Below are 27,247 nucleotides of genomic sequence, written 5' to 3'. Positions count from 1 at the left end.
AGGTCTGCACTCGAGCTGGTGCCCAGTGAAACCCAGCACAACCCAGCAGGGCTGCTCTGCATTCCCGCTGCCACAACAAAGAGCAGGGAACAACCCTGATGGAGGGCAGGAGTGGGGAGAATAAATCCAGCAAACAGCTCAAAGCACTGCTCAGCTCATTATCACAGCCAGGAAAAAAAAAAAAAAGGTATTTCAGTATTTCAGCCCTAACAGAAAACATCCCACATCACACTAAGATTATGCACCAGAACTACAGGAAACACAAAGTTTTCAAATGACATTGTGAAGGTAGAAGACAAGAGCAAACTCAGATAAAAGGCCACAGGAAAAAGCAGATCCTATGCAAAAAATTATTCTGGCTTTGTTTCTTTCTCTAAGAATCTTGTCAGAGTCTTTTCCCTGGAAGGAAAGCGTCTGTCAGAGCAGGAGAGAGGAACTGAGAGCGGCAGATCTGAGCCGGGGGAACAAAAGTGGAGCAGCAGAGTAGAAAGGAGTCAGCAGCCAGTCCCCAGCAGTCTGGCACACAATAAAACACACCAGCAATCACAGCTTCGGCGAGAGACAGAGCAGGAGCTGCAGAGGAGAGGGACAGATGGAAAGACAAAGGCAATCAGGAATCAGAATGCACGGTTCCAGCAAGGAGGCTCCCCACCAGTGGACACTTAGCAGGCTTTAGTTCCATAACTAGGTCAAGGGATTGTTTGTTCTTTACCCCTTAACTGCTGCCTGAAGTAAAAAGTTCTGAAGTGAGAATGGATCCTAAAAAACCCCAAAAATATCCTGAGCATATATGGAAAATAAAGCAACGGATGAATATACAATATGCAACGTAAACTAATCAGATTTTAGTGTAAGATTTAACTGGGTATAGAACAGAGCACTCCATGAAAATACATGGAAGGGGATAAAATACAAAGTGATTTTCAAAGTGACTGGAGAAGTTGGAGATTATATATATACACACACATTTATATATATATGTAGGCACAATGCTGACAGATGGCCAAAACCCCTTGGTAACTGCATTCAGTTTTCTTATAATCTGGAGTTAATTTTCCCCCTTAATCTTAGAAGTTTCTCAACACTCAAACTAAATTTGTGATGGTAACACTAATATGCTTCACTCATTGCATTCCCAGGAGCTCAGGTTTATGAAGGGATCGACTGAAAACTCAGGAGCAGCCCCAGGACTGTCCAGGCACGTGCACAAAACTCAGCCCCTACAGAATAATCCATCCCTGGCAGCAAACACCACCCAGACACCCCCAACAAAGGCTCTCCTCCCTCTGCCCCCCTGCCCTGCCATCACTCAGCCCCTGCCACCCTGGCATATGTGCAGATAATCCCAGCAGGGAGATCCCAAATGCTGAGCACAGAGTGCCCATTGTGCCCCAGCTGCAGGGCATGGGGCACTGCACCCTCACAGCACACGGCACATCATCCCCAAGGAACAGGAATTTAGGGAAGATTTGCTCTGACACCCCCAGCACAGAAATGACAAAGGTGTTTAATGCTGGAGATGACGCTGGCTCCTCTGTAAAACCAGGTTGTGGCATTCACATCCTCTGAAAAAATCCCTTCACCCAGGACTTTCTCCTGGGATGCTGAGAAGCCTCAGAGAAAAAGGAAAACAATTCTTATCTCATTTGTTTCTCCTTTGTTGTGCTCACATGCAGAGTGTGTTTGGAGATTGTTTCATTGGTTTCAGGTGTGAATTATTTTGACATTTTGGCCAATTGGTGCCAAGCTATGTCAAGACTCCAGAAAGAGTCACTAGTTGCCATTATTGGCTTTTTAACATTCTGTAAGTACCCTTTCTATATTTAGTATAGTATTGTTTAATATAGTATTATAAAGTAATAAATTAGCCTTCTGAGAGCACAAAGTCAGATTCGCCGTTCCTGCCTCTGTCAGGACATTTCCCAGCAAATACAACCCCAGGTGTAACCCAGAGGCTGCTGCTGCTGCCAGGGGAAGCTCTCCCGGTGCCTTTTCTGGGGTCGGGCTGGAGCAGAGGGGAAGGAGAGCCCTGCTGGAGGGAGCAGGGTGAGGAGAGCCAGGGCAGCAGCTCTGGGGGCTCTGCTCTCGCTGTGCCCCTCTGGCAGGGAGATCAGGATGCACTCCAAGGAGCTGAATCCTCTCCACATCCTGCTGGGGAACCTCTGATGAGTCATTTGTCCTCTGGCCCTCTCTTCCCTGCCCTTCACTCATCTCCTTGCTGAGCCCTCCCCATGTGGCTCTGCAGGACAAGCACAGCACATGGAGCTGTGCTGGGCCCTGACACAGATCAGGGCCAGGCCTCTCTGGACTCCTGCTCAGAGTTTGGCTTCTCATTTTCATGTCCTGCTGGCCAAGAACCAACCAGTGCTTGGTTTGCTGCCAGCCATCTGCACTAGAGCTGAACAGACACAAACCCACTGAGAACAGAGCAGCATTCCAGCCATGCCTTTGAACAGACACCAGGAAGGACACACAAGTTCAGGTTTAGTTTCCAAATGGTTATGAATTTTGTTCACTTCTTACACAGGTTATTCTTTCATTTTCTTCAAGTGAAGAATGTCTTTAGAATAACTGGAGTGTATATTAAAACTTTCAGACCAATTAAATTCAAGATTAAATGAAAAAATACACAAGATGTGCACAGCTAAGAAACCACACATTCACTCAATTAAAACCAGAAAAAGCTAAGGATGGAAGGGAAGCTTCCCAGAGCTGACAGAGCACTGCAAAGCAGATTTTCGACAAATTCTAATTTCGCTTATTTTCTCAACTCACAGCTCGTATGACACAAACTGATAAAGGCCGCTCTGGGAGGAAGGCTCAGGTGTTCCCAGGGCTCAGAGCTGCCCTTTCTCTCTCCCAGGTTCTCTCTCCCAGCTCATGGAGCAGCCTCGCATCGCCATCTCTTGGCAGATCCTCGGAGAACAACCCAACTAAACACGAAATTAACAGGAACAAAACATTGGGGCTAAACACACAGACACGTTTCTCTTACCAGCCAAACAACAACAGACAAAGTCCAGCTGACGAGTCAATACCCACCTCACCTGCCTGACTCAATACTTGTACTTAATGGTAGGCAGGCTTTAAAAAACAAAACTGAGAAATGAAATACACTCTAGCCCATTCCCCTCCCCTTTTTTCTTTTTAATTTTTCCACAAAAGAGTAATTTTTAAAGCCAGCTTATATAAGCAGCACATAACCACTACTCTGAATTCAAGATTTTACCCACTTGATTAAAAGAGGATCAAATCACAATCAGACTTATGGGCAAAAATATAGATCAAAGTTCTTGATTCTTTCAAGTACATAAAGTGACAACCTACATAGCAGGGAGTTGGGTTTCTTTACTTCCTAAACACCTTTGTCAAGCCTTTGGAAAAGAGATGCTTTATTCAGAACAGAGCTGTAAAACCTAGTCTAAGAGCAAGCCCCTAAAACAATTCAAGGATTTAGTCCTAGTGAAATCCAGCAGCACTTGGGGGACTCTTATAAATTTTATTTGTGATTTCTGCAACTATGTGCAAGTCAGCAACTAAAATACACACCAAAGCCTTGGCAGGCCCAGCAGAGCCAGCACCCCACAGCAGAGGCTCCCAGCAGGGATTTTGGGGGACAGCACTTAAACAGCAGCTCCTGCAGAGCACCAAGCCAGGCCCCAGGGCCATTTACCATTATTCCAGCTGAGTGATCAGAAACAATTTGCAGCAGTTCAACACTGAGCCCATCAAACGCGGCTCCTCGCAATGCTATAAAAGGATGACAACAGCAAGAGCTGTAAAAAAGCACCCAGAATTATGAAGTTGCAAACACTGGGAGATAAACAAGGTCACTGAGTAGCTCCTGGAGATGCAGCTATATGGATGTGACCTTTCTGTAAAAAGTGGTAATTTCAGTGAAAATAACCTTTCAGTTCCAAGGGAGAGGGGAGTAAGTCATGTCTCCTGCCCTGGCAGTTCATGATGAGACTCCCAGCCCTAATTTAAAGGTCACCAACAATCCTCTGAAAGCAAGATTGCTTTTCACTGTGTCCACATTCCATGTAATGTGGTCAGAGCTGAGTAACCCACAAGAGCACAGCTGCGTGGCCAGGCAGGCAGTTCAGCCCTCACCACCTCCTTGGACACCCCAAAACCGCATCAGAATCATCAGTGACACAGACTGCTGGCACAAAGGATTCGTCTGCTGGTCTGTATTACAGGAGTTCTGTCACTGTTCTCACGCTGGTAACAGGGAGAGGAACTCAAGTCCCTGCTATGCAACACCCTCCAAACCCAGCTAACGCTGCACTAAAACCAGAGCTCCAGATGTTCTGCAAACAGGAGCAGCCTTCACTCCCTGTCTGCCTGCTCATGGGGGCTGGATGCAAAGGACACTGCTGGAGGGCAGAGCAGGGCTGATCATCCCAGGGGTACATCCCTAAAAAGTTAATCAAAAGTTCCCTTCCCACCAGAAACATCCCCGGCCCCTCCCATCGGTGGCTTTAGGTTGGATTTGTACCTTCAGGAGCAGCTGTGAGTGCTGGCACTGGCTGAGCCCTGCCCATGCCCAGAGCCCCTGGATCCCAGTTATGGCACTGGGAACCTTCCCAGTTTACACCTGCACTGCCCTGGGAGCCCTCCCAGCACTGAGATGCTTCCACAGAACCCCAGATTGGTTCCACCCATCCCATCCCCATCCAAGGCAGGGACACTCCCACTGTCCCAGGTGCTCCAAACCCCATCCAGCCTGGCCTTGGGCACTGCCAGGGATCCAGGGGCACCACAGCTGTGCCAGGCCCTCACCAGCACAAATTCCTACCCAATAGCTAATCTAAACCTACTCGCTGTCAATTCAAAGCCACCCAAAAAAAGTGTTGCATAAAGCACTACGATAAAAATTGAGGGATTGCATCAAAATTAATTACCTTTCAGAGCTATTAATTTAGAAAAAACTGAAGTCCTACGTAAGCTAACTTTATTTCTTTTTTTTCTTCCCCCTTCCTAAATTTTCTTTGAGAAGGAACATTCAGCATTTAAGCATTATGCCTTTGAGATAAATTGTATTTAAAGGTTACAGCACAAAACTACATCTCTCAGCCCCATGCAAGATGGTTTATTAATTGCCCTGGATACACACTCATAAATTTGTTTGGGTAATTTGATGAGAGGAATTGATTTACTATCACAGTGAAATACTACATTAAACACACATAATTCATTCTTCATACAGCTCCTCCCCCCCTTAAAAGCATCCTGTCTGACTGCAGGCCACACTGAATTATTATTCTGTAATCATTAAGTGATTTGTTTAACCACAGCACACACACTTAACATTAATCTATATTCCTATTTTAGTTTCACCTTTATGTTTTCTGTTGTTCTACCAACAAGGAAAAATTATGGATTTCATATAAGTCAGAGTACAGTTCAGGAGAGCAAGACAAGATCAGCAACATTTCTATTCTCCAAACAGATCTTTTTCAACAATGCAAATGGGAAAAAAATGCAATGTGAAATCTTTTTGAAAGCATGAACAGCACAGAACCATCACAGTGAAAAATTTGTAATATACTGAGCAAATGTTGCTTGTGGGGAAAAAAACCAAACTCTACCCCGTTTTTATTACTATTAAATCATTTAATAAAGGAAAGGCTCAGACCAAGATGCTACCTGTGATGAGAACTAGAAAGACTTTTTCCAGCCTGACCTAACATACACTCAAGATAAATGTGATTATTCCTCACTCAACCTTCCATTTATCCATAAAGCGTTACAATTGTCCATCTGCCTTGGCTCCTGTGCATTGCAGGAGTTGCATTCCAGCCGTTCTTGAGAGAATTTCAGCAGCAAGATGAAACACTCTCAACTGACAGCAAACCCCAAAAAGAACCACTCCAACCAGAGTATTTCCAGGCACCAGGCCACACTAGTGATGGGAAATCAAGAGCAGAAAGCTAAATTATTTACTTTAAAGAAAGCTAAAAAAACCTGAGAAATTTTCATTACACTCTCTTTCATGAGGTATAGAGATGAGACTTGAGAAAAGGAAACATCTGGATTCTCTGAGAAAAGAACTGGAATCAATACAGTCCTTTGGGGCCAATTGAGATGAAAACACTGGTGGTTTTCATTCACTAATTTAAGATTTTTTTTTTAATTTTTTTTTTTTTTTTGTTAATGTACTAAAGAATATGGTGGGTTTGGTGTTTGCCAATCACTAATGCACTCACTTTCTGTTGTGAGACAGGATTAGGAGAAAGGTAAAGTAAGTTTAAAACTTTACGAGGGCATGGCATTCACATTCTCTGAACAATCCCTTTGCCCAGGATTTGTCTCCTGAGAAGCTAGAGGCCTCAGAGAAAAAGGAAAACAATAATTATCTGATTTGCTTCTCCTGTGTTGTGCTGCTTTGGCATGTGTTTGGAGATTGTTTACCTAAAGACATTTGGATATTTTTATAGTTTGGTGATTGTTTCAATGGTTTCATATGAATTGTTTTTGACTTAATGGCCAGTCAGTGCCAAGCTGTATTGGGGTGGTATAAGGAGTTACGAGTTTTCATTATTATCTTTTCAGCATTCTGTCTGTATCCTTTCTGTATTTTTTAGTATAGTTTCGTACAGCATTCTTATAATATTATATAGTCTCATAAAATAATAAATTAGCCTTCTGAGACCATGGAGTCAGATCCATCATCCCTCCCTTCATCTGGGCACCCCACAAACACCCCAGGGATCCTCTCTCAGCTCCATTTCCTCTGCAGAAGGGGCAGATCTCCCTCTGGCAAGCAGCAGCACATGAGGGATAGCAGCAGCCAGGGCTGGCAGCAGAGCTTGCAGAGCCTGCTGCATCCCTGAGACATCCACTCACACCCTGCCTGCAGCCCTGAATGCCCATTACACGTGTAGCCCATAAAAGATGGGAGTGCTGTGCAAATCCACCTCCCTGAGGCAGAGGGAAACGCCAGAGGTCAGCGGTGTCAGAGGAGGTTTGTTCATACAAGGCAGATGGGGAGCACGGGAGGAATTTGATGTGCACTTCAAAGGGAGGGAATTTGTCCAGTCTGGCAGGCAGGTCTGTGTCTCACTCGGTAATGAGCCTCTTTTGAAGAAATACTGTTACACAGGAGCCTGTTTAACTGAAAGGCTGTTCTGTGGCTTTCTCTGTTAACAAAGATATCAGGAAACATTCCCTGCCAAACACCAGCACAGTTTTAGCCAGCAGATCAGGGATCCATCCAGTCTTTGTATGTGGCTCACCTGCTGCTGCCAGGCCAAAATAGGGGTGAGTTCAATCACCTGAAACACATCAAGACTAATTTTCACAGAAATATATTACTATTAATGAGCAATCCATTTGCATGGTGAGAGCTGAATTGTTCTCATTGCTCTGACCTATTCCGCTTACATCCAAGGATGTGACAAAATATTGTGTGTAAAACTTTGGTACTCATCTCAAAGTCAAGACTGAGTGTATTAGCAAAGAGATTTATGGTTCCTGTTACCCAATCAATGTTGCAAGAGCAGCACATGGAAAGGATGAAATGCAGAGCCCTGTGATAAACAAGAGCTCAACCACTGCTGAAATTCTTCCATGTGCCTCTGCATCGGTTTTCTTATCTGAACAAGAAAGGAAACAAAGTTCATCTCTCTCTGCAGAAGCACTTGGAGATATTTTGATAAACTGCATTATTCAAACACAGCATTTTCCAAGGTCAGCCCTCTCTGAGCAGAGAAGCTTAAATAAACTGATCTTCAACTTCTCCTTGCAGGATTTTCACACACCACGGCCAGAGCTCCCACTGCAGCCTGCATTTCCTGCATTTCCTGGGGAGGGTTCCAGCAGCTCGTTAGCACACAGCAGGAGCCCGGGCTGGGGAACGAGTTCCCCTGTGGCATTCACATTCCCTGAACGGGATCCCTTTGCTTTACCTTGTTCTTGCAGAGATTGGTCCCACAGGAAACCAGAGAGCCAAAGGGAGCCTCCAAACAGCCTTTAGCAAAAGGCTCCTGGTCATCCTCCCTAGGAGAGCCCTGAAACCAGGATTTGGGGCCAGAATCAGCACAAGGGAGACACAGCTGAGCTGATGGAGAGCTGGCAACGCTCCCAGCTGGAGAAAGGGCTGCACCACATCCCCAGGAGCACTGATGGGGACACCAGAATTCCACCAAACACGTGGAATTCTGTGTTTATCACTCACTGGTTTCATTTCCACCACACCAATTTGGAATCTTTGCCTACCAGAAGGGCAGGAAAGTTTCACATCCAGTTTCCTCTAAGCCAGGACTGTACCAAGGTTTCTGAGCACACCTCCCTGAAGTGCAGTTGATGAGCCACAGGTTCTCACCCCTGAGCTCGGCACAGCACACAGCCTCAGCCACCAAAACCCTGAGTGAGGTAAAGGCACAAACTCCCAGTTCAGGCAGGGCAAACCTCCAGATTCTAATGTTCAGAAGAATATTAAGAAATCCAAAAAAGTGTAGACAGGGATCACAAAAGTTACTTATGAGAGGAAAGTATTATTTATATAGAGGGAAAACCCAACAGCTTAATACACATAGCGTAATAAAAACAATTTGCAGTCTCATCCCAGAGACTGCAAAGAAACTCCCAGGTGCCTCAGATCAGTGTCACAAAGTTTGCCTCCAATTCACTCTTCCAGCTCCATTTTAAGCTGTCCTAACACAACAATTTTATATAACAAATGAAAACTTTCACTCAATTTTTCACCCACCCTGGACCTCCCAACACTTTAACCAGTCATAGTTCAACACAACAGAGCTCTAGATGAAATAAGGAGGAGGAAAACACTGGATTTTCCATGACCTTTTGCGAACTCCCAAATCCCTCCCCTACACATATAAGCAACTTGTTTCTTCTACAACAGAATAATGACTTGTTACTGCAATCACTTTAAAACGGTGGGGAATTCCATCTGGCACTAGGGACCAACAGCCAAATCAGTGCCTTGATCTAAAGGTCAGCTCGTTAATAACAGAAAGCCTAAACTGAAGCACATTTTAGCATCACCAACCACTCAGCATCTCAGCAGCTCTCCCAAAGCTGATCTGCCTTCCCCACACTCCTGGGGTGAGAGCAGCCACCCTGAGAGCTGTGCTGGACAAGCCCAGGACCACAGGCTGTGTTTAACCCTTCTACCATGCACATTCAATAATAAAGCACTAGCAGCACAACTTCAAACCAATTAAAGTCTTGCCCAAAATTAAGCCAGACATTGAGAAGCACAGACCTCCAGAAATGCCTCTTTTGTTCCTCCCCTCCTCCTACAGCCCCAGTGCAAAAACAATCCTTTCAGTTACCCAACAAACAACAATTTCATTACCTTTACATCAGCTCTCTACCCCCATTATCCCCCATAAATACAAATTTCATTGTCCAGACTCACCAGCAACTCCCCTGCTGCTGCTCAAGTCCTTTTTCCAGGCACGATGAAGGAAACAAAAGATGCAACAACTTCCCACTTCTTGAATGTTGCAGAAAGAAGGGCCAGAAAAGCCAGGGCAGTAATCATCCCAAGGACCAGCAGCCACAGTAACAGCCTCCTGGAGGAGCACAAAGCACACTCCAGAAACTTCTAACGGGCAGCTCTGAGGCAGGGGCTCATTTGTAGGTGTGCTAATTAAGTTCCAAATGGAAACACCTGGCTCGTGCAGGTGAAATGATTTAACAGCTTCAGCTTCAGGTGAAATGCTTTAACAGCTTCAGGTGAAATGATTTAACAGCCTCAGCGTCATCAACCTCAAACCCAAAACACCTGAGCTCAATACAAAAGCTAATGGAACCCCCTCCCCAGCAGGGGAGCACACCTGCCTTTGTTTCCCCAAGACATGGAGCAGCTTCTAGCTCTGAAAGAGATCGTGTGAGATGCTTTAGAAGAATGTCATACACTGCACAGGCAGGACTTCCCTGAGCCAGGTTTAGATGAGAGATTGGGAATAAATTCTTGTCTATGAGGAGAGGAGGCCCTGGCACAAGCAGCTGGGGCTGCCCCTGGATCCCTGGCAGTGCCCAAGGCCAGGCTGGGCATTGGAGCACCCTGGGACAATGGGAGGGGTCCCTGCCATGGCAGGGGTGGCACTGGGTGGGGTTTAGGGTCCCTTCCAACCCAAACCAGTGTGTGATCCCAAGCCACAAGTTGTTTCCATGGATTCGTGTCTCCCATCACACTGAACACTGATTTGGCTGGATTATGTCCTGCCAAAAGCCATAACCCCCAGCTGTAAAAAAACAGGAACACACTCCTGGTACTACAGCGATTTCAGCATTTATTATAATAAGGCCTAGAGCTTAGGGGGGTCCGTGGGCTGAGCAGGAGCGTTCCCAGCCATCGAGGATGCTGCAGCGCTGGATCTGCTTCCTTCCCTGAGCAGCGATGTCCCCCCTGTTCCAGGTGGAGGGGCACGGATTCAGTGGGTCTGATGCCCCCTTTTATCCTGTTTTCTGACCCTTTGGATTGGTTTCTGTTGGGATCCTTCATTTGTATGAAGGTTTAAGGCGCTGGATTGGCCATTACAGCTCTGTCCAGGCTGGCTCGTTTCCCTTGGAGTAGTGCACTTTATTTAGGTGTATAACGGTGAGTACCGTATTTCTTATAACTACCCTTTTATCCCCTTTTACAATATAACAACCAAACTTTTTAACAGAACACGCTCAATAATTATTAACTATTTTACAACAGTTTCTAACCTATTTTTGACAATGACCTTGGCTGTTCCCATCCACAGGACAGGAGCATGGGGCACTGCCTGCCCTGCACGGGAGCTCGGAGCCCCATCCCCTCATCAGACACATAAAAAAAAGAAAAAAAGGAAAAAAGCAAACCCAAACACCTTCAAAATAAGCAGAGATTGACAGCCACGTGAGGAATTGACACAACTTCGTGGTTTGCCATTAACACTGACCACTGAGGCGCGCACTTCGCACGCATCGCACGAAGCGCAGCGCGACTTGGAGGCGCAGCCTCGGGTAGGGAGGGAGGGACCAGAGATGATGCCGCGGTATTTCCCCGTACCCTGCCGAGGGCGGCTGCATCCCTGGGCCGGGGATGCGGGGCGGCACCGGAGCGGGAGCGGGGTCGGGGTGAGACCGGGCCGGTGTGGAACAGGAACGGGAACGGGAACGGGGCCGGGCCGGGGTTCCCTCGCAGTCCCCGCCCCGATGGGGACGGGACCGCGCAACACGGCACCGCCCTCTATTGGCGCTGTCAATCACCGTTTCTGCCCAATCAGCGAGCGGTACCTGCCCCGCACAGCCAATGGGCGCGGAGCTTTGGCGGCGGGGGCGGGGCGCGGGCATGGCGGAGCTGAGCGGCGGCAGCGAGGCCGTGGCCGTGGAGCTGTGGCCGCCCGGGGAGGCCCCGTCGGCCTTCCAGGTACCGGGGCGGGACACCGGGGAGGAGAGCGGGGCATGGGCACCTCCCTCTGCAGGGACACCTCCCTCCGCAGGGACACCCTCCTCTGCAGGGCCCTCCGGCCGGGCCTCGGACACCGCCGGCGGTGCGGCAGCCGCTGCTTCTCCGGGCAGCCTGTGCCTGGGGCTCCCCATCCTCACACGGAAGGATTTATCCCTAATATCGCATCTAAATCTGCTGGCTTTTAGTTTGTATCTGTTCCTGCTTGTCCTGTCGCTCCAGGATGCCTAGGAATTTGTTTTAGTGGTGTTAGAGAGTTTATACAAACCAGATTGGAGAAGCTTCTAATAAGCCTTGAGAAAAAATTGTGATCCCTGTAGAGCCAAATCTCCCTGAATTACGTGGTGTGCTCGTATTTTACCGAAATGGTGGTTGAAGAACATGAAACTTGGTTTTGAGTGAAGCCGAGTGACTGAGAAGCTGATGCTTATTAGAAAAAGAAATTTGCAAATGCACTGTGATCTTGCACAACACCCCGAAGTGCCAGGTACAAGCTGCTGTGAAGTGTAATATTTAGTGATGGCACATCCTCCAGGCTTCTAAATAAAGCGCAATGCTGAGGAGGGAGTGGAAATACCCTCTGGCTGTCCTGTACCTTGCTTTCCAAATGCAGCAGTTTCTGTCGGGTTTTGTTTTTCGGCACTCCGTGGTTCTATAGCCATTCACCTGCTGGGGGCATCAGTGTAATTTTGAGAACCTGATTTCCTACCGGAACTGGGAGGCAGTGTGCATGCAACAAGTTGAAGAGATAAATTAAAAGTATCTTCATTTTTAACATAACTGTGTATTTGAAATTCTGTGGCTTGAAGAGCTATAGAGTAACTTTAGAAGTAACTTATTGAGCATTTTGAAGTGCGGGGAGAATTACTTTAGCAATACCTTGATAATTCTGCTAATAAATAATCCATAAATAAATATCTTTAGTATCTCTAGAAATTAAAATCGTACATAGTAGAGTCTAATGAGGTTGGTTTTTTTCTGCTAAGCACTTTTTGTGGCCAGGGGGTTGTTTTGACAAATTCAGACACTAATCACAGAATAATGATGTTGGAAGAGAGCTCTAAGATCATCATCCAACCTATGCCCTAACGACTATAGCACCCAGTGCCATGTCCAGTCTTTTTTTAAACACATCCAGAGATGGTGATTCTACCACCTCCCTGGGAGGAGCAGTCAGCTGGTTTTTGGTCTATATGGAATATCTGATTTGTATTCTTTCAAACATTTCAGCCAAGTTTGGGTTGGCAGTTGACAGAAAAGCAAAGCGGTCACGATTTTTGTTGTGGGATCAGTTTACAGACACAGCCTTGTTTACCACTGTGGCTCTGACTGCTGTGTCCCTGCAGTACAGCCCCGAGAGCGTGGCCGGAGCGGACGGACAGCTGGACCCCACGGAGGTGACGTTCCCGGGCTGCTCGTGCCGCAGCCGCTCCTGCGCGGCGCCCGCGTGCCCCTGCCTGAGCCGCGGGCACAGCTACAGCAGCCAGGGGCTCCTGCTGGCCCTGCAGCAGCACGAGCAGGAGCAGCCCTTCTCCAGGCCCGTGTTTGAGTGCAACAGCCTGTGCTGCTGCGGGGAGGGCTGCCAGAACCGCCTGGTGCAGCGGGGGCTGCGGCTGCGCCTGCAGGTGTTCCACACGCAGCGCAAGGGCTGGGGCGTGCGCGCCCTGCAGCCCGTCCCCGCGGGCAGCTTCGTGTGCGAGTACGCCGGGGAGGTGCTGGGCTTTGCCGAGGCTCAGAGGAGAATCCAGGCGCAGAGCCCACAGGAGCCAAACTACATCATTGCAGTGAGGGAGCACCTGCACGACGGGCGCCTCATGGAGACCTTCGTGGATCCCACGCGCGTCGGGAACGTGGGCAGGTTCCTGAACCACTCCTGTGAGCCCAACCTCTTCATGGTGCCCGTCAGGGTTGACTCCATGGTGCCCAAACTGGCGCTTTTTGCAGCTGCTGATATTGCTGCTGGAGAGGAACTCACGTATGATTACTCTGGAAGGTTCCGGAACTTCCCAGGGGCCAGCAGAGAACACAAAGCTCCGGAGGAGGAGAACAGCCTGAGGAAACCTTGCTACTGTGGCTCTCGCACGTGTGCTTCCTTCTTACCTTGGGACAGCTCCCTCTTCTCCACACCAGCGAGTTCTCCGTAGCCTTTCAGCCTTTAACACACCCAGAAATTCTGTTTTCTCCAGCAGTTAAATCAAACTCATTCTGCTCCAACAAGGAAGCACATGGCGTTTGAGGAGCAGCAAAGACACATAGTTTCAAGAACTAATTTTATGGAAAAACCTTTTCAAGGTGGATAGTACAAGGGATTATTGGAGCTTTGAGATGTTCCAAAATCAGTGAATAAACCAAGCCTGGTGGTTTTGTCTGGTTTTCCTCTGACAGCTTGCTGTATTCTCAGTTTGTACCCTTCAGAAAGAATTTGTACCTCTGGCACTTGTACACAGACAGGACATGATAACAGCAGTTATCAGATACACATCTATACCTTAAAAGTCTAAGTATCTAAAGGAGTTACCATTCCTCATGATCAAACATACATCCTAATCCTAAACTAGTGTAAATGAGAGTAACTACACTGACATCTCAAATGTAGCCCACACAATGTTGTTCATAACAACCTCTAATAAGATTGCTGTCATATGAATTATTCTTCTGTAATACACACAATAACAGGTTTGTCATAGTTCCATTTATAAGGGTAGCCCATAAAAGGAAAGTCACTGAGAGTGGCTCAAGAAAATAACAACATGAACCATGATTCTTGCAAGAAAGGCATTAGGTTCTTAAAATCCATTAAATTATTGTTTTTAAATTACTTGCTGTAATTTTTTTTGTTGTTCCACAACGCAAAGTAACCACTAATTATTGATGTAAAAGCAAAGAGTAGCTGTAGTACCTGGTGTGTCCCTTCTCCAGCTGCCTGCCCAAAGCAGCTGTGACTGAGTGGCTGTTTCACTGCCATTGAGCTGTGCTGAAGTGGTGCAGGACAGCAGCCCCTGAGGAGCTCCACATCCCATCTTTGTAATCACCCCTGCCTGGAGGCTGCTCCCATCGGATCTCTGCAATCTGGGACTCCCCAGCACTCAGCCAGCCACTTTCAGACCACAGGGCTGGGAGCAGATGATCCAATCCACTTCCTCTTCCCTCCTGAGCAAAGTTTCAAGATGAGTGTTACAGCACCTGCAATCCTCATTTTCAGGATGACAGCACGGTTTGTTACCTTCCTGTTATGAGTATGCACTTGGCATGATTCTGAGTAGTTAAGGAAGTGCAGATTAAATTCCCAACCACCCTGAGCAGTATCTAGTCCTTGGTCACAGCCCCAGAGTAAATGAGCCTTGCTTGGTCGTATCCTATGCAAGCTGTTACAGCTCTAGAGCTCAGTCCCCAAGGGCACTGGGTGCCAGAAGCCAGCTCGCTCTCAGACCAAGGCCGCGGGTCAGCCCCTAGCAAGCAGGGAATATTCAGCTCTTAGTGATCAGGCAGCTCTTGTGATTTCAGCTTTGCTTGCTAGGTAGCTTTTCCCTTGGCCTAAGGCTCCAGCAGACGGTAGAGAGAGGAGAAGCAGAAGACACTGGCTGTTCCACGAGTGTGGCTTTATTGTAGGGTCTGTGAAGGGTCTCAGCTCTTCTTCTTCCCAGTTAGTAGGGGTACAGTATGCTACTTTTATACCCTTGGCCTGGATCCAATCCTGACCAATGGCAAAGGTGTTAGAGTGACCATAAGTGACCAATAGTAGGGTTTAACACAATATTGCCTTACATGGCTATAGGGATAAGGTACAAGGCGGATGTCCCTGGAGACAGGAAACTTCTTTGCCGCCGTGTCAGCATTCTATTCTCCAAGGGGCCCTGGCTAAACCTGAGGGGTTTACTACACCAGAGCAGGAGCACAGCTGAGCCCTCTGTCCCTGCAATCCGAGCCCTCAGCCCACGCCAGGGCTGCAGCTCCTGGTAGGGACCTGATCCCACTTATCTGCTTGGAGCAAACTTCCCAGGACAGCAGCAGTGCTGGGCTGCTCAGAACAGCCACACTGAGGGCCTTGCACAAACAAAATAATGGTTAATTGACTTCTGAACCATCCTGACAGTTGTTAATGGCCTCTTTCCATACAGCACTATGCTCCACCATGCCTTGGCATTGCAGCTGCCTGGGGGAGTGCACCAAAATCTTACTAAAAAATTCCCTGTCAAGAAACTGGGAAAGAAATAGACTGTTCAGAAATCTGCTGAATTTCTGTTCACTTTCTCCTTCAGAGCCCCAGTCTGCCCCTCACAGCTCAGTGTGCTCATCCACAATGAATCAGTCAAACAGCTCACAAGGCTCTGAGCTTGCCTTCATCCTCCCTCCTCCTCTCTTCTCTGAGTGCAATAATGATTATCAATATCTCAGTATTGTGCCACACCATGCTGTGTCCTGGGATAGATTTTGCTGCTTGCTGGGCTTACCTGGACCCCACTGGAGGCTGCTGTTTGGTGAAGGGCTGCACAGGCATTCTCCTGTGTCATCTTTTCAACATGAAACCACTGCAGAAGGAGCTGCCAGGTGATGGATTTGCATTAAACTCAAACCAAATTTTCTACAGCAAAGACAACACTGGCAAGGACCAGCATCAGTGCTAAGGCTTTTGTTAATCCACAGTCACATTCAGATCCCAAATGAGGTTGCTTTTAATTGCCCCCATTTCCCTTCTCATTTGCTAAAATTTCTCTCCTTCCCAGTGAGGAATTTTTTTTTCAACAAAACAGTTTAGAAATTTACCCTATTAGGTCTTAGGGCTCATAGTTCCATCTGCCATCACTTCCATGACTCTTATTCAAGTGGAATCATTCATTAGCTTCAGTTTCTAATGAGGCCAGTATTGCATTTTCCAAGTCCCTAAAATAAGCCTACGCTGTGTCCAAGAAATTCAAAGGAAGTTGTGTTTTTCCATCAATAAAAGTCTTTGGCATAAACAAATGCTTGATATTTTATTCAAATATGTACAAGATTTTAATCATCATCACCCTGAGGATCATCTCCCTCAGCTGCAGAAGGCACTTCCTGAAGAGCAGCAGATATCTCCCAGGAGAAGCCCATTTCTGGACATGATTTTCACTGCAAGTGGAATGTAACAAAGGGCAAGCTGCCTGTGGGGAGAGCTGTCAGCTCCCAGCCCTCATTCTGGACTCCTTCATTGTCTCTCAAAGCTGCCTAGAATTTCCTAATTGCCTAGAATTTCTTTTAAAGCTGTCTAGAAATTTATAAAGTCTTTGCTTATTGCATTTGAGTGTAGAAGTTCTACATAAATTAATTAATAAAGATGCTGTCTAAAGAGGAGCTGTTGTAGTTGACAAGGTGGTGATCAGTCAAGAGCTGGACTCAATAATTCTGGAGGTTTTTCCAGCCTAATTCTGGGATTAAGCAGTATTTGAAAACACGATTGGCACGTTTCTGCTCAGTTTTGTTCCAGTTGAACCCAAACACCCAGGCCAGGTTGCTCACAAACAGGAAGGTTCTCCAAGCGCTCTCGAGTCGTGCTGGTTCTTCTTCCCTCAGCAGGAGCTTCCAGCCAGGTTTTTCCGTGGTGCCATCAGCCAGGGACTGTGCTAAGGTTGCTGGCCCCGGGTGGGTGCAGCCCTGCCCAGGTGGGTGCTGGCTCTGGGTGGGTGCAGCCCTGCCCAGGTGGGTGCTGGCTCTGGGTGGGTGCAGCCCTGCCCAGGTTGCTGTTCCCGGGTGGGCGCAGCCCTGCCCAGGTGGGTGCAGCCCTGCCCAGGTTGCTGCCCCCGGTGGGTGCTGGCTCTGGGTGGGTGCAGCCCTGCCCAGGTGGGTGCAGCCCCAGGTGGGTGCAGCCCTGCCCAGGTTGCTGGCCCTGGCTGGGTGCAGCCCTGCCCAGGTTGCTGTTCCCAGGTGGGTGCAGCCCCGCCCCGGTTGCTGTTCCCGGGTGGGTGCAGCCCTGCCCAGGTGGCAGCCCCAGGTGGGTGCAGCCCTGCCCAGGTGGCAGCCCCAGGTGGGTGCAGCCCTGCCCGGGTGGCTGCCCCAGGTGGGTGCAGCCCTGCCCAGGTGGGTGCCCCCGGTGGCTGCCCCCCTGCCCGGGCTGGCTCAGCGCGGCCCCGGGGCGCTGCTGTTGGCGCAGCGGAAGCCCAGGTTGGACGCGGAGCTGTCGGGCGTGTTCTGGCTCCGGGCTGCACAGCGGTACCTGTAGCAGTAGGACTGCAAAGCAACATGGAAAAGGAACTTCTTAGCACAGCTGGGGCTCCTCAGGCAACAGCTTGTTAGATTAACAGATTAATTAGTTAGATTAATACAGCAAAACGTTGCCATCGCTGTGGGACAGATCGATGAAGTGCCACAGATGGAAATCACTGTGTTAGAAATGAGGGAATCCTGCACAGACACCAGCTGACACAAAAACTAGACTGAGTGGCAAAGTGTCTGATCAAGTGTCAGCCAAGAATCTCTCCAGCTCTGGGAAAAAGCCAATTCAGCCATTCAGCTTGCCTCAGAGGCTGAGCTGTATATCCATGTGCTAATGCCCCACTGGGTTGGACAGGTACTGAACATTTCCCTGAATGGGGCGCCAGACTTTTGGGATGGGATGTAAAAAGGTGCAGCTTCAGGCACTGTCAGCTCTGAGAGGGAGAAGAGCACCAGCACACAAAGATCAGTCTGAGCTGATGGCAGGCACCTAATAAAGAGCCCTTGTACTAACAGTAGTCAGTGGTTTGGTCTTGATACACAGCCTAGTTTTATCACCTACAAAAAAAGACTAGGGCAGGCTAGAATCTTCACAGACCTTCAAAATGGGTCATGTTATTCATCACTGAAGAGCCTATTCCAGTGTTAATTTAATCAAAACTGCTAATTAACATCTGACATTGATTTCACCTAAGAAGGAAATCAGTGTAGAAAATGGGATCTCACTGCAGAAAATTTAATCTAATTATGAGAGTGATTTGCCAGCCACAGGCTTTGCAGGGGAAGAACAGGACAGCTTTAATGAAACAGGAGATGTACAATGAGGGCTTTTAAACACTGCATGAGCAGAGTTTAAAACACTATTTTGTGTCATGAACAGCCATCACTCTGTGGTGACATCTTGGCAGTTATGAAGGATATTCAGGTATGCCACCAACAAACATTTCATCTCCCAGCCAGCTCTGCAAACACCTGATATCATTGAAACATGGAATTGTAAAAGGATTTGGGATTGAAGGGCCCTTAAAGCTTATCCAGCCCCAGAGCTCCAGATACGGAGCTCTGAGTACCCAGGGAAAGATGTTCCTGCTCATCTTTCCCTGGGTACTCAGAGCTCCGTATCTTTGCTGGACCAAAAGCCATCCTAAAACTTAAAAAACAAAGTCACATCCTTACTTTTCCCTCTGACAAGTATCACTCAAGCTCTGTCATGAAAACACCATTAGAAGCCTGCATCAGCTTTAAGTTCTGCATTTAAAACCCATACTGATGCATAAACTTACTTGTTTTAACTCCAAGCTAAGCAAAAAGAGGTCCTTGGGAACATCAGGTGTTGCTCTTCATAAATGCCATGAAAGCCCTTGACAAGCATGCAGGCTGCCAGGAAACTGTCAGAGGATGTTGGCCAAGTGCTTTCAGAGGGCTTTCAGAGGGAGAGAACAGGAGGAGAGCACAGGAGTTACCTTATGGCACATGTAGGATCCACCTTTCTTCACTCTGTCCGTGCCCGAGGGCGGCCCTTGCTGCAGAGGGAGGGAGGACACTGGTCAGTACTCAGGAATAATTGCTGATTACAGGGAGTAAGGGGGGGGGAAGGAGCAATCAGAAATATTCCAGATCTCACTGGTGTCTGAAGCACACAGCTTGACATAATTCTGCCCTACAGGATTTGCAGGTGACAGTAAATATTGCTGCAAATATTTCACATTGCAGGTGCTGCCCACTGATAATGCCTGGGAACAGGGGGGTTCCTAAGAGGGTTTTAGCAGGAAGGAAATGAGCTCCAGCTTTCCTCAGTGACCACCCTGGCCACACCTGCCATGGATCCCACTCTCCTACCCTGTCTCAAGGGGTACACTTGTCTCCCACCCAGGTCTGCATTATCAGGGGTGATGTTCTAGAAGAATCTACCCCAGAAGAGCATTTGTAACTGAACATAAATCCCAGGGACTGTCAGAAAACCTTGAGAATTGATGTTGGTACTCTAGCAGCTCCTGCCTGCACCCCCTGAGTTTGACAGCTTTGTCTGAAAGTTCACTGCACAAATTGCAGCAGCTTTATGTTTGCTGCCAAAATTTACATGTGTGAAAAAGAATTTGGCATTTAATGGCACCCAAATACTCAAGGAAAGGCACACCCTGAGGCAGCATCCGCTCCTTGCAAGCCTGGGTGCTGCTGCACAGCCCAGCCCTGCTCCCACTGAGGCCTCTGGAATCTGTCCCCACACAGCTGCAGGTGCATGCACAGCCCCTGCTCTGAGATAAGCTCCAGCCAGCACAGTCATCACCCAGCCTGGTAATCTCATTGCAAGGGAAGCCAGCAGAAAACTGACCTAAAAAAAGTTCATGGGAACAAGACAAAGCAGAACAATGGGGCTGGGGAGCAGGATTTCCCCTAAATGCTGCAGGGCTGAGCAGTAATCTGTGCAACTGGCTCCACACACATTTCTATAAATGAAGAGGAACATTTTTGGTTAGGGTTAGAAAACCCTCAATCTGTCATGTGTCAGCAATTACAGAGGGCTGACCTGCACTGAGCAGTGTGTGAACCCAAGGCTCAGAAGAACATCTTTTTATTAACTACAAAGATCTTCCACCAGGCCAAAATTGAGCATCTAAGGTTATTTGGTAACAAAAAACCAACTTAAATTGACCCCTACAGCCTCTGAAGGAGGATTACAGCCCTGAAATACCTCACCTGCAGAAAAATTATGTACTGTCCTCCATCAATCTGTTCCATTATAAAACATCATTCTCCTATTTAAAATGACTGAAGGTAAAGAGTTTATCATAAACAACTGGCAAAGATGTCAGAAAACCAGACATCAGCAGCAGCATTTGCAGTTAACATTTGCTTGTGCACATATCTCACTGACAGATGAAGGAAACTGCCTTGGCTGTGCTTCCCCTCATAAAAGCTAATCTCAGCCCAGCAATTAAGGTCACATTTGATTAAAACAAGCAAATCTCTGTTCTATCAAGCACCATTGTTTTATGGCCTGACCTGGAGAAGTGCACCAGCTGGTACTGAAGGGGAAGGACATGGGTGCAAAGGGCCAGAGCTGTCCAGACTTTGATCCCAGAATTAAACCCCAGAGCTTACTGTAAATTAACAAGGTTATTCTGTACTAGAATACTGCAACAGCCATATTCCAGTCTGATTGCATAAGTGCTTGTGCATTCCATTACCAAAGCTCATAGAAGTAGGATTGTTCTTTTAAAAGTCACTAAAAAAAACCCAGAAGTTTTGGGGGTTTTTTTTGTTAATGAAAATAAAGTTGTATTTCTTTGATTACATCAAACAAATGCTTTCTGATGGTGCATGGTGATTTCCAGTGCACAGCCACATGGTCACACTGTTTGGAGAGAAATCAGTTCCCAAACCATTCTGGGATTCAGTGACTGCAGGGAGGCACCTTCACTATAATTATTTATCTGAGACACTTTGGTGCTGATGATACCAGGACAGGAGCACTTCCCTGCTGGATCAAGGTGATGCTGGGGAACAACTATCCTGTGAATTTTGCTCTGTTCAACTCCAAGAGTTTGTTGAAGTTTTAAAGCCACACACTTCAGGAAGTATTTAAAAATCAGATGTTAACAATGAGGCTTTTAGGGGTTTTTCATATGCAAACTGATTGTCAGAATCCAGTGTCTGAGGCAGAGCACTTCAAAGTGAATTCCAAAGGGTTTTTCTGGTTAAATGGGTAAGGAAACTGCATCTCCTCATGTGCAAAGGTGTCCCAAAATAGCCAGGCTGCAGTTATCTTCTGAGACATTAGAACTGATTAGCACCAGATCTATCAGAGCCCAGCTCCTCAGTCTCTGCAGAGCACAGGGCAGTGTAACCTAAATACAGGATGTGTTCTCTGGGCTGAAGAGACTCTGAATTCTTCCAGAGGGTCAGAGCTCAGGCACAGTTTTTTATCATATTAAGTTAAACACCCAAAATCTTCAAAGCAGCTTTCTAGCACTGGAGAGATCTGGGCTATGCTGAGGATTGGTGACAAGGAATGGATGGAATTCTGCACACAGATTGTTGGGGGGGGTCCATAATTGTCTTGCCTTCACAAGTAATTACCAGGAGTAAAAATAAACCTGAAAGTGTTTTGTAAGCTGTTAGCAAATAAAAACCACTGTATTTGTTGGGGTTTTGAGTGACAAACTCTGTGTGGCCTTACTTGTCATATTCATAAATCATGGGATTTACTCATCCTGGGTAACTGGGAGAGGAGCAGATCTAACACTGGAACTGGAACCTGCTGAGACAGAGCATCAGTGACCTCCCACATCTCACCCTGCAGGAACCTCCATCTGCCTGCCATGAAGAAAAACAAAGATTCACCTCTCAGAGCCTGGTGACTTCTCCTAAAACTCAAGTTTTATCACATGTTCAGTTTAAAACAAGCTACCAAAAGCCAGAAAGATAATTCATGATGGTTTGTTCTCTGCCTGGGAGGGGGAAAATAAATACAGTGTGTAGCAACATAAATGAACTAAAACCCTTCCTTTTTTTTAGAGAAGTCATTCCATAAATTCTTGATTTCTGTAATATGAGGCCAGTTAGGAAGTATTCAATGGGTATTCTAACCAGGTGTGAAGAACTAACCAAAACACCAAAACTGCACCAGAGCACTGCAATTGCAGCGTGGATGAGCTGTGCTGTGATGCTGCCAACCCCCCAGCCCAGGAGCACAGAGCAGAAGCTTTCCCACAGCAAGGAGCCCCTGATGTGCCAAGCAAACACTCACAGGGTTGTGGAGGTCCTGGGGGGAGTGGTGCACAGCCCACCAGTCCGATGTCCACTCCCAGGCGTTGCCCACCATGTTGTAGAGGCCGTAGCCATTGGGGGGAAAGGCAGAGACCTGCACAGGAAGGGAACACAGCTCTGAGACACTCCAAACAGGGCTGGAACCCTCACACCACTCTGCTCAAGGTGCTCTTTGAGGAGCCCCAAGAGCAGGCACCAGATCAGCAGGGCAGCCCTGGAACACTTGCACATCCTGCATGTAAATCAAGCAGGAGGAAGGCTGTGGTCACCTCTGTGTCCCCAGCACCCTGTCCCAGTGTGACACAGCATCCCCTGGCTGGCTTTGGAGACACTCTCCAGGGAGGCACTGTCTGAGCAGCAGGGACTTGACCCCACTCACAGCTCTCAGACTCCCTCCCACCAAGCAAAAGCCAGCTCCTGCCTGGGCAGACTCCTCTTCTGATGAAACTTTTGAACTTACTTAATACCATTCAATAATTCATTCATATTCTTGATTGCCTTTAAAATTCCACTCTGGTTGTTATACTAGACAGGCAGGCCCAACCTTTCCCCAGAAGGAATTTCCCAAAAGGGAAATTTAATTTCTTTTAAATTATTGTGTGATTTCTGAGTTCACAAAACTGCAAGGCCAGAAGCGCAGGCAGAAAGTATTTCAGCTTCTGACTACAAACAGACTGGGAGGGGGGAAAAGAGGTCAGTTTGAGAGGAACTAGAAGTTAAAATGAAAGTAATCTTTACTTTTCAATTAGCTTGTAAAAGAGTCCCTTGATAATGCTCAAGCCTGCAGTGAAATTTAATGCAACTTAAAATCTAAAATGAAAGAGTGCAGAGAAGAAAAACAGCCATGGCTCATTCTCCTGAAGACAGCCCTTAATTTTAGGAAGATTAAGATCATTTCCACATGCTGGATTGTCTTTGAGACACACTTACAGGTGCAGTCCCCCTGTAGCCATCCTCTGCTGTGTTATTGGTGGGGAATTCTCCCTGCCAGATGTTGGCATAGTGCTGCCCTTTGGGCTGCAGTTTGTTGCCCCATGGGAAAAGCCTGAGGAAGGACAAACAGAGCAGCTGTCAAACAGTTAATTAAAAGTCAGTTTATAGAATCCCAGACTAGTTTGGGTTGGGAGAGACCTTAAATCCCATCCAGTGCCACCCCTGCCATGACAGGGACACCTCCCACTGTCCCAGGTGTCCCCAAGCCCCAATGTCCAACCTGGGATCCAGGGGCAGCTCCAGCTGCTCTGGGCACCTGTGCCAGGGCCTGCCCACCCTTGCAATAAATACCTTTTTTCTAACCCTCCATCTAAACCTCCCCTCCTTAAGTTTAAAGCCATTCCCTGTGTGCTGTCCCTCATCCCTTGTCCCCAGTCCCTGTGCAGCTCTCCTGGAGCCCCTTCAGGCCCTGAGCTCTCCCTGGAGCTTCTCCTCCCCAGGTGAGCACAGGCCAGGCTGGCTGCAGGGCAGTTCTGGGTAACACCCCCTGAGGAGCCCTGCCTGTGTTCCCAGCCCCCCCTCACAGGTACCTGCTCTCCAGCCCCCCTCGGCAGCCGTACTCCCACTCGGCCTCCGTCGGCAGCCGCTTCCCTGCCCACCTGCAGAAGGCCAGGGCATCGTTCCAGGACACGTGAAGCACTGGGTGATCCATTCTGGAACAAAGTGAGCAGGACAGGCTCCTCAGGGCACCAGGCAGACTCAGGGCAGCACAGCACAGTGTGACACCAGACAGGGGCACACAGACTGGCCAGTCACAGCTGCACCAGGTGACTTTACAGGAAAGTTACTTAAGGAAAGGCAGCAAAATGCTGGAAGGGAAATGCAGCCATCAGAGGGAAACAGCAGGAGAAGATAATTAACTTCTGTTTGCCTCGTGCTGCTGCCACCCCAGCTCTGCAGTTATTTATGGTTTGTGGTTTCTCAAGTGCAGCACCCAGCACTGTCCAAACCCTGCCCTCTGGGGGAGCCTGGGTTTGCAGAGCCACAGGAAAGCACTGGGAACCTGCAGCACCAGCACTGCCAACCCAGCCTGGCACAGGGCATCCTGCGCCAACCCAGCCTGGCACAGGGCATCCAGTGCCAACCCAGCCTGGCACAGGGCATCCTGCGCCAACCCAGCCTGGCACAGGGCATCCTGCACAGAACCAGCCTGGCACAGGGCATCCTGCGCCAACCCAGCCTGGCACAGGGCATCCTGCGCCAACCCAGCCTGGCACAGGGCGTCCTGTGCCAACCCAGCCTGGCACAGGGCATCCTGCACCGAACCAGCCTGGCACAGGGCATCCTGCACAGAACCAGCCTGGCACAGGGCATCCTGCATCAACCCAGCCTGGCACAGGGCACCCTGCACAGAACCAGCCTGGCACAGGGCATCCTGCACCGAACCAGCCTGGCACAGGGCATCCTGCGCCAAACCAGCCTGGCACAGGGCACCCTGCACCAAACCAGCCTGGCACAGGGCATCCTGCGCCAACCCAGCCTGGCACAGGGCACCCTGCGCCAAACCAGCCTGGCACAGGGCATCCTGCACAGAACCAGCCTGGCACAGGGCATCCTGCACCGAACCAGCCTGGCACAGGGCGCCCTGCGCCAACCCAGCCTGGCACAGGGCGCCCTGCGCCAAACCAGCCTGGCACAGGGCATCCTGCATCAACCCAGCCTGGCACAGAGCATCCTGTGCCAAACTAGCCTGGCACAGGGCACCCTGCGCCAAACCAGCCTGGCACAGGGCACCCTGCGCCAAACCAGCCTGGCACAGGGCATCCTGTGCCAAACCAGCCTGGCACAGGGCATCCTGCGCCAAACCAGCCTGGCACAGGGCGCCCTGCGCCAAACCAGCCTGGCACAGGGCATCCTGCATCAACCCAGCCTGGCACAGGGCATCCTGCGCCAACCCAGCCTGGCACAGAGCATCCTGTGCCAAACTAGCCTGGCACAGAGCATCCTGTGCCAAACTAGCCTGGCACAGGGCACCCTGCGCCAAACCAGCCTGGCACAGGGCATCCTGTGCCAAACCAGCCTGGCACAGGGCATCCTGCGCCAAACCAGCCTGGCACAGGGCACCCTGCGCCAAACCAGCCTGGCACAGGGCATCCTGCACCAAACCAGCCTGGCACAGGGCATCCTGTGCCAAACCAGCCTGGCACAGGGCATCCTGCACCAACCCAGCCTGGCACAGGGCATCCTGCGCCAACCCAGCCTGGCACAGGGCATCCTGCACCAAACCAGTCTGGCACAGGGCATCCTGCACAGAACCAGCCTGGCACAGGGCACCCTGCATCAACCCAGCCTGGCACAGGGCACCCTGCGCCAAACCAGCCTGGCACAGGGCACCCTGCGCCAAACCAGCCTGGCACAGGGCACTCTGCTCCAAACCAGCCTGGCACAGGGCACTCTGCTCCAAACCAGCCTGGCACAGGGCACCCTGCGCCAACCCAGCCCGGCCAGGGCCAGCTCAGCCAGCAGGCAGGATGCTCAGCAGGAAAATGCACTTCACAATTGAATGGTGGCTGTTCTCCCCTCCCGCTCTGGTGCTGTCCTTGCTGTCAGCTGTGGGGCTTTCAGGGAGAGGTGACAGAAGGAAGAGCCTCACCAACTCTATCAGCTTTTGCAGCACCCTGCAGGAATTTAGCTGGGAAGTGACTTTCCTTGGGTGCTCTAAGCAGTCACAGTTCACACAAGAGCCCCCATCTTTAATGGGGCTTGCTTCCAGGACTAGCATTAAAATCCTTGTCCCTTTTTCCAGAAAAAGACAAAAAAAAAAAATGCCCAGGCATTCCTGCAGAACCCATCCAAGCCTCCTACAGTCCAAGATGCTCCCAGAGCTGAAGGTCCAGGAGAGAGAAGAGCTTCCTACAAACTTCTCCTCCTGCCCCATTTAGGAACCCAGTGTATCCCTGCTGACCCCTGGGGCCATTGCCAGGTTCCCAGCAGCTGTGCCAGGCCAGGTCTGCACCAGCCCAGAATCTCATGGCAGGTTTCCAGCTCCTGTCTGCTGCCTCTGACCTCAATTCCTGGCTCCCCCTAACAATGCCTCCAGCTATTATCTCTATTTTTGCCTCAGATAATTCTTTCCTTGCCCTTGGAGAGCAGATAACTCGTTACTGAGCGTTTCAGCCATCAGATGATGGTGCACTAACAACGTCCTGTCCTTAGAGGACTCAAAACCCTACTAGATCTAGGCTAGAGAGTCTAGTTTGATTTCAAAATGCTGTTAGAAACTTTCACTAGCTGATGAAGTGCCAACTTCATTGACACCACCTAGTCAGAGGAGCAGTTGCAATGTTAGAGGGCCCAAATGAAGACAGTAATTTGATTTTCTAGGCCGAAAATTCATCCCACTTCAGAATGGAAAGCAATTGTATGAAGACAAGGACCAGCAAGTTTCAGAGTTTCTGCAAGCAAAGTGTGGCACTAACTGTAAGAAAAAGCAGAGTTCTCCAAAGCATTCAGAGGTTTTACACTGTCACACCTGCTTTTTCACAGAGTCAGAATACAGTGAAAAAAGCACAAAACTCCTCAGTCTTCTGTTGCCAGAGAAAGAGGCTTCCAAATGCCACATGGAAGAGTTCAGAGTGCCCAGACTGCAGAGTGTGCACACAGTGAGGATTGATTCCTCCCCTCCAAGCCCAGGTCAGGAGTTTGTGACCCTGGCAGAGCTGCCATGCTCCCTGCTGGCACACAGCCACCAACAGCAAACACTGAGGCTCAGTCAGCACAGTCCTGACAGACCTTGGTGCTCTCCAGCACTGCCCATGGCCATGGCAAGCTGCATGCAGCCCAGCAGAAGGTGGGAGGCAGCCCCAGAAGCAGCAGGGGACTGAATCAAGCCCTTCCTGCAGCCCCATTCCCGTGGGAGCTGGGGCATTCCTGGGTTCTGTGGTGGGACGG

The 27,247-nt window shown here is 48.9% G+C and overlaps 2 protein-coding genes across 8 annotated transcripts in view; one reads left to right on the top strand and one right to left on the bottom strand.

The window, feature by feature from the left end:
- Positions 1-528: 528 nt before the first annotated feature.
- SUMF1 (sulfatase modifying factor 1) overlaps positions 529-27,247 on the bottom strand; it is a 38,354-nt gene continuing 11,635 nt past the window's right edge. Inside the window, exons 5-11 of one of the 5 annotated variants that reach the window (XR_012582315.1) lie at positions 23,887-24,009; positions 23,294-23,408; positions 22,344-22,457; positions 19,057-19,116; positions 17,459-17,608; positions 17,152-17,221; positions 16,336-17,043 (exon numbers count right to left, since the gene is read on the bottom strand). Coding sequence is in view for 3 of the 5 variants with exons in the window: in XM_014269261.3 (XP_014124736.2) it covers positions 17,498-17,608; positions 19,057-19,116; positions 22,344-22,457; positions 23,294-23,408; positions 23,887-24,009 (523 nt within the window). In the remaining 2 variants the exon portion in view is untranslated. Of the gene's footprint in view, positions 574-16,335; positions 17,044-17,151; positions 17,222-17,397; positions 17,609-18,313; positions 18,982-19,056; positions 19,117-22,343; positions 22,458-23,293; positions 23,409-23,886; positions 24,010-27,247 lie in introns of those variants that run through there. The other 4 variants (XR_012582316.1, XM_074550324.1, XM_014269261.3 and 1 more) reach the window with 4 other exon arrangements.
- On the top strand, positions 11,146-14,231 carry LOC106629544 (histone-lysine N-methyltransferase SETMAR). Of its 3 annotated transcripts, none has more exons than XM_074550316.1 (2): positions 11,146-11,374; positions 12,713-14,231. In XM_074550316.1, the coding sequence occupies exons 1-2, from the start codon at positions 11,161-11,163 to the stop codon at positions 13,555-13,557; spliced, it is 1,059 nt and encodes a 352-aa protein (XP_074406417.1). In that variant the 5' UTR covers positions 11,146-11,160; the 3' UTR covers positions 13,558-14,231. The 3 variants fall into 3 exon arrangements, with proteins under 3 accessions (XP_074406417.1, XP_074406419.1, XP_074406418.1); XM_074550318.1 differs by having other exon boundaries at positions 11,221-11,374; positions 12,760-14,231; XM_074550317.1 differs by having other exon boundaries at positions 11,261-11,374; positions 12,706-14,231.

This window comes from Zonotrichia albicollis, chromosome 12 (assembly GCF_047830755.1).
Source record: "Zonotrichia albicollis isolate bZonAlb1 chromosome 12, bZonAlb1.hap1, whole genome shotgun sequence".
NCBI lineage: Eukaryota > Metazoa > Chordata > Aves > Passeriformes > Passerellidae > Zonotrichia > Zonotrichia albicollis.
Note: the sequence above shows the minus strand (reverse complement) of the source record. Positions and strands in the feature narration are given on the sequence as shown.

Coding starts and splice junctions, on each gene's coding strand:
- LOC106629544 (XM_074550316.1), top strand. CDS start 11,161: ATGGGGACGGGACCGCGCAACACGGCACCGCCCTCTATTGGCGCTGTC. Junction 11,375..12,712: donor AGGCCCCGTCGGCCTTCCAG/GTACCGGGGCGG, acceptor ATCAGTTTACAG/ACACAGCCTTGTTTACCACT.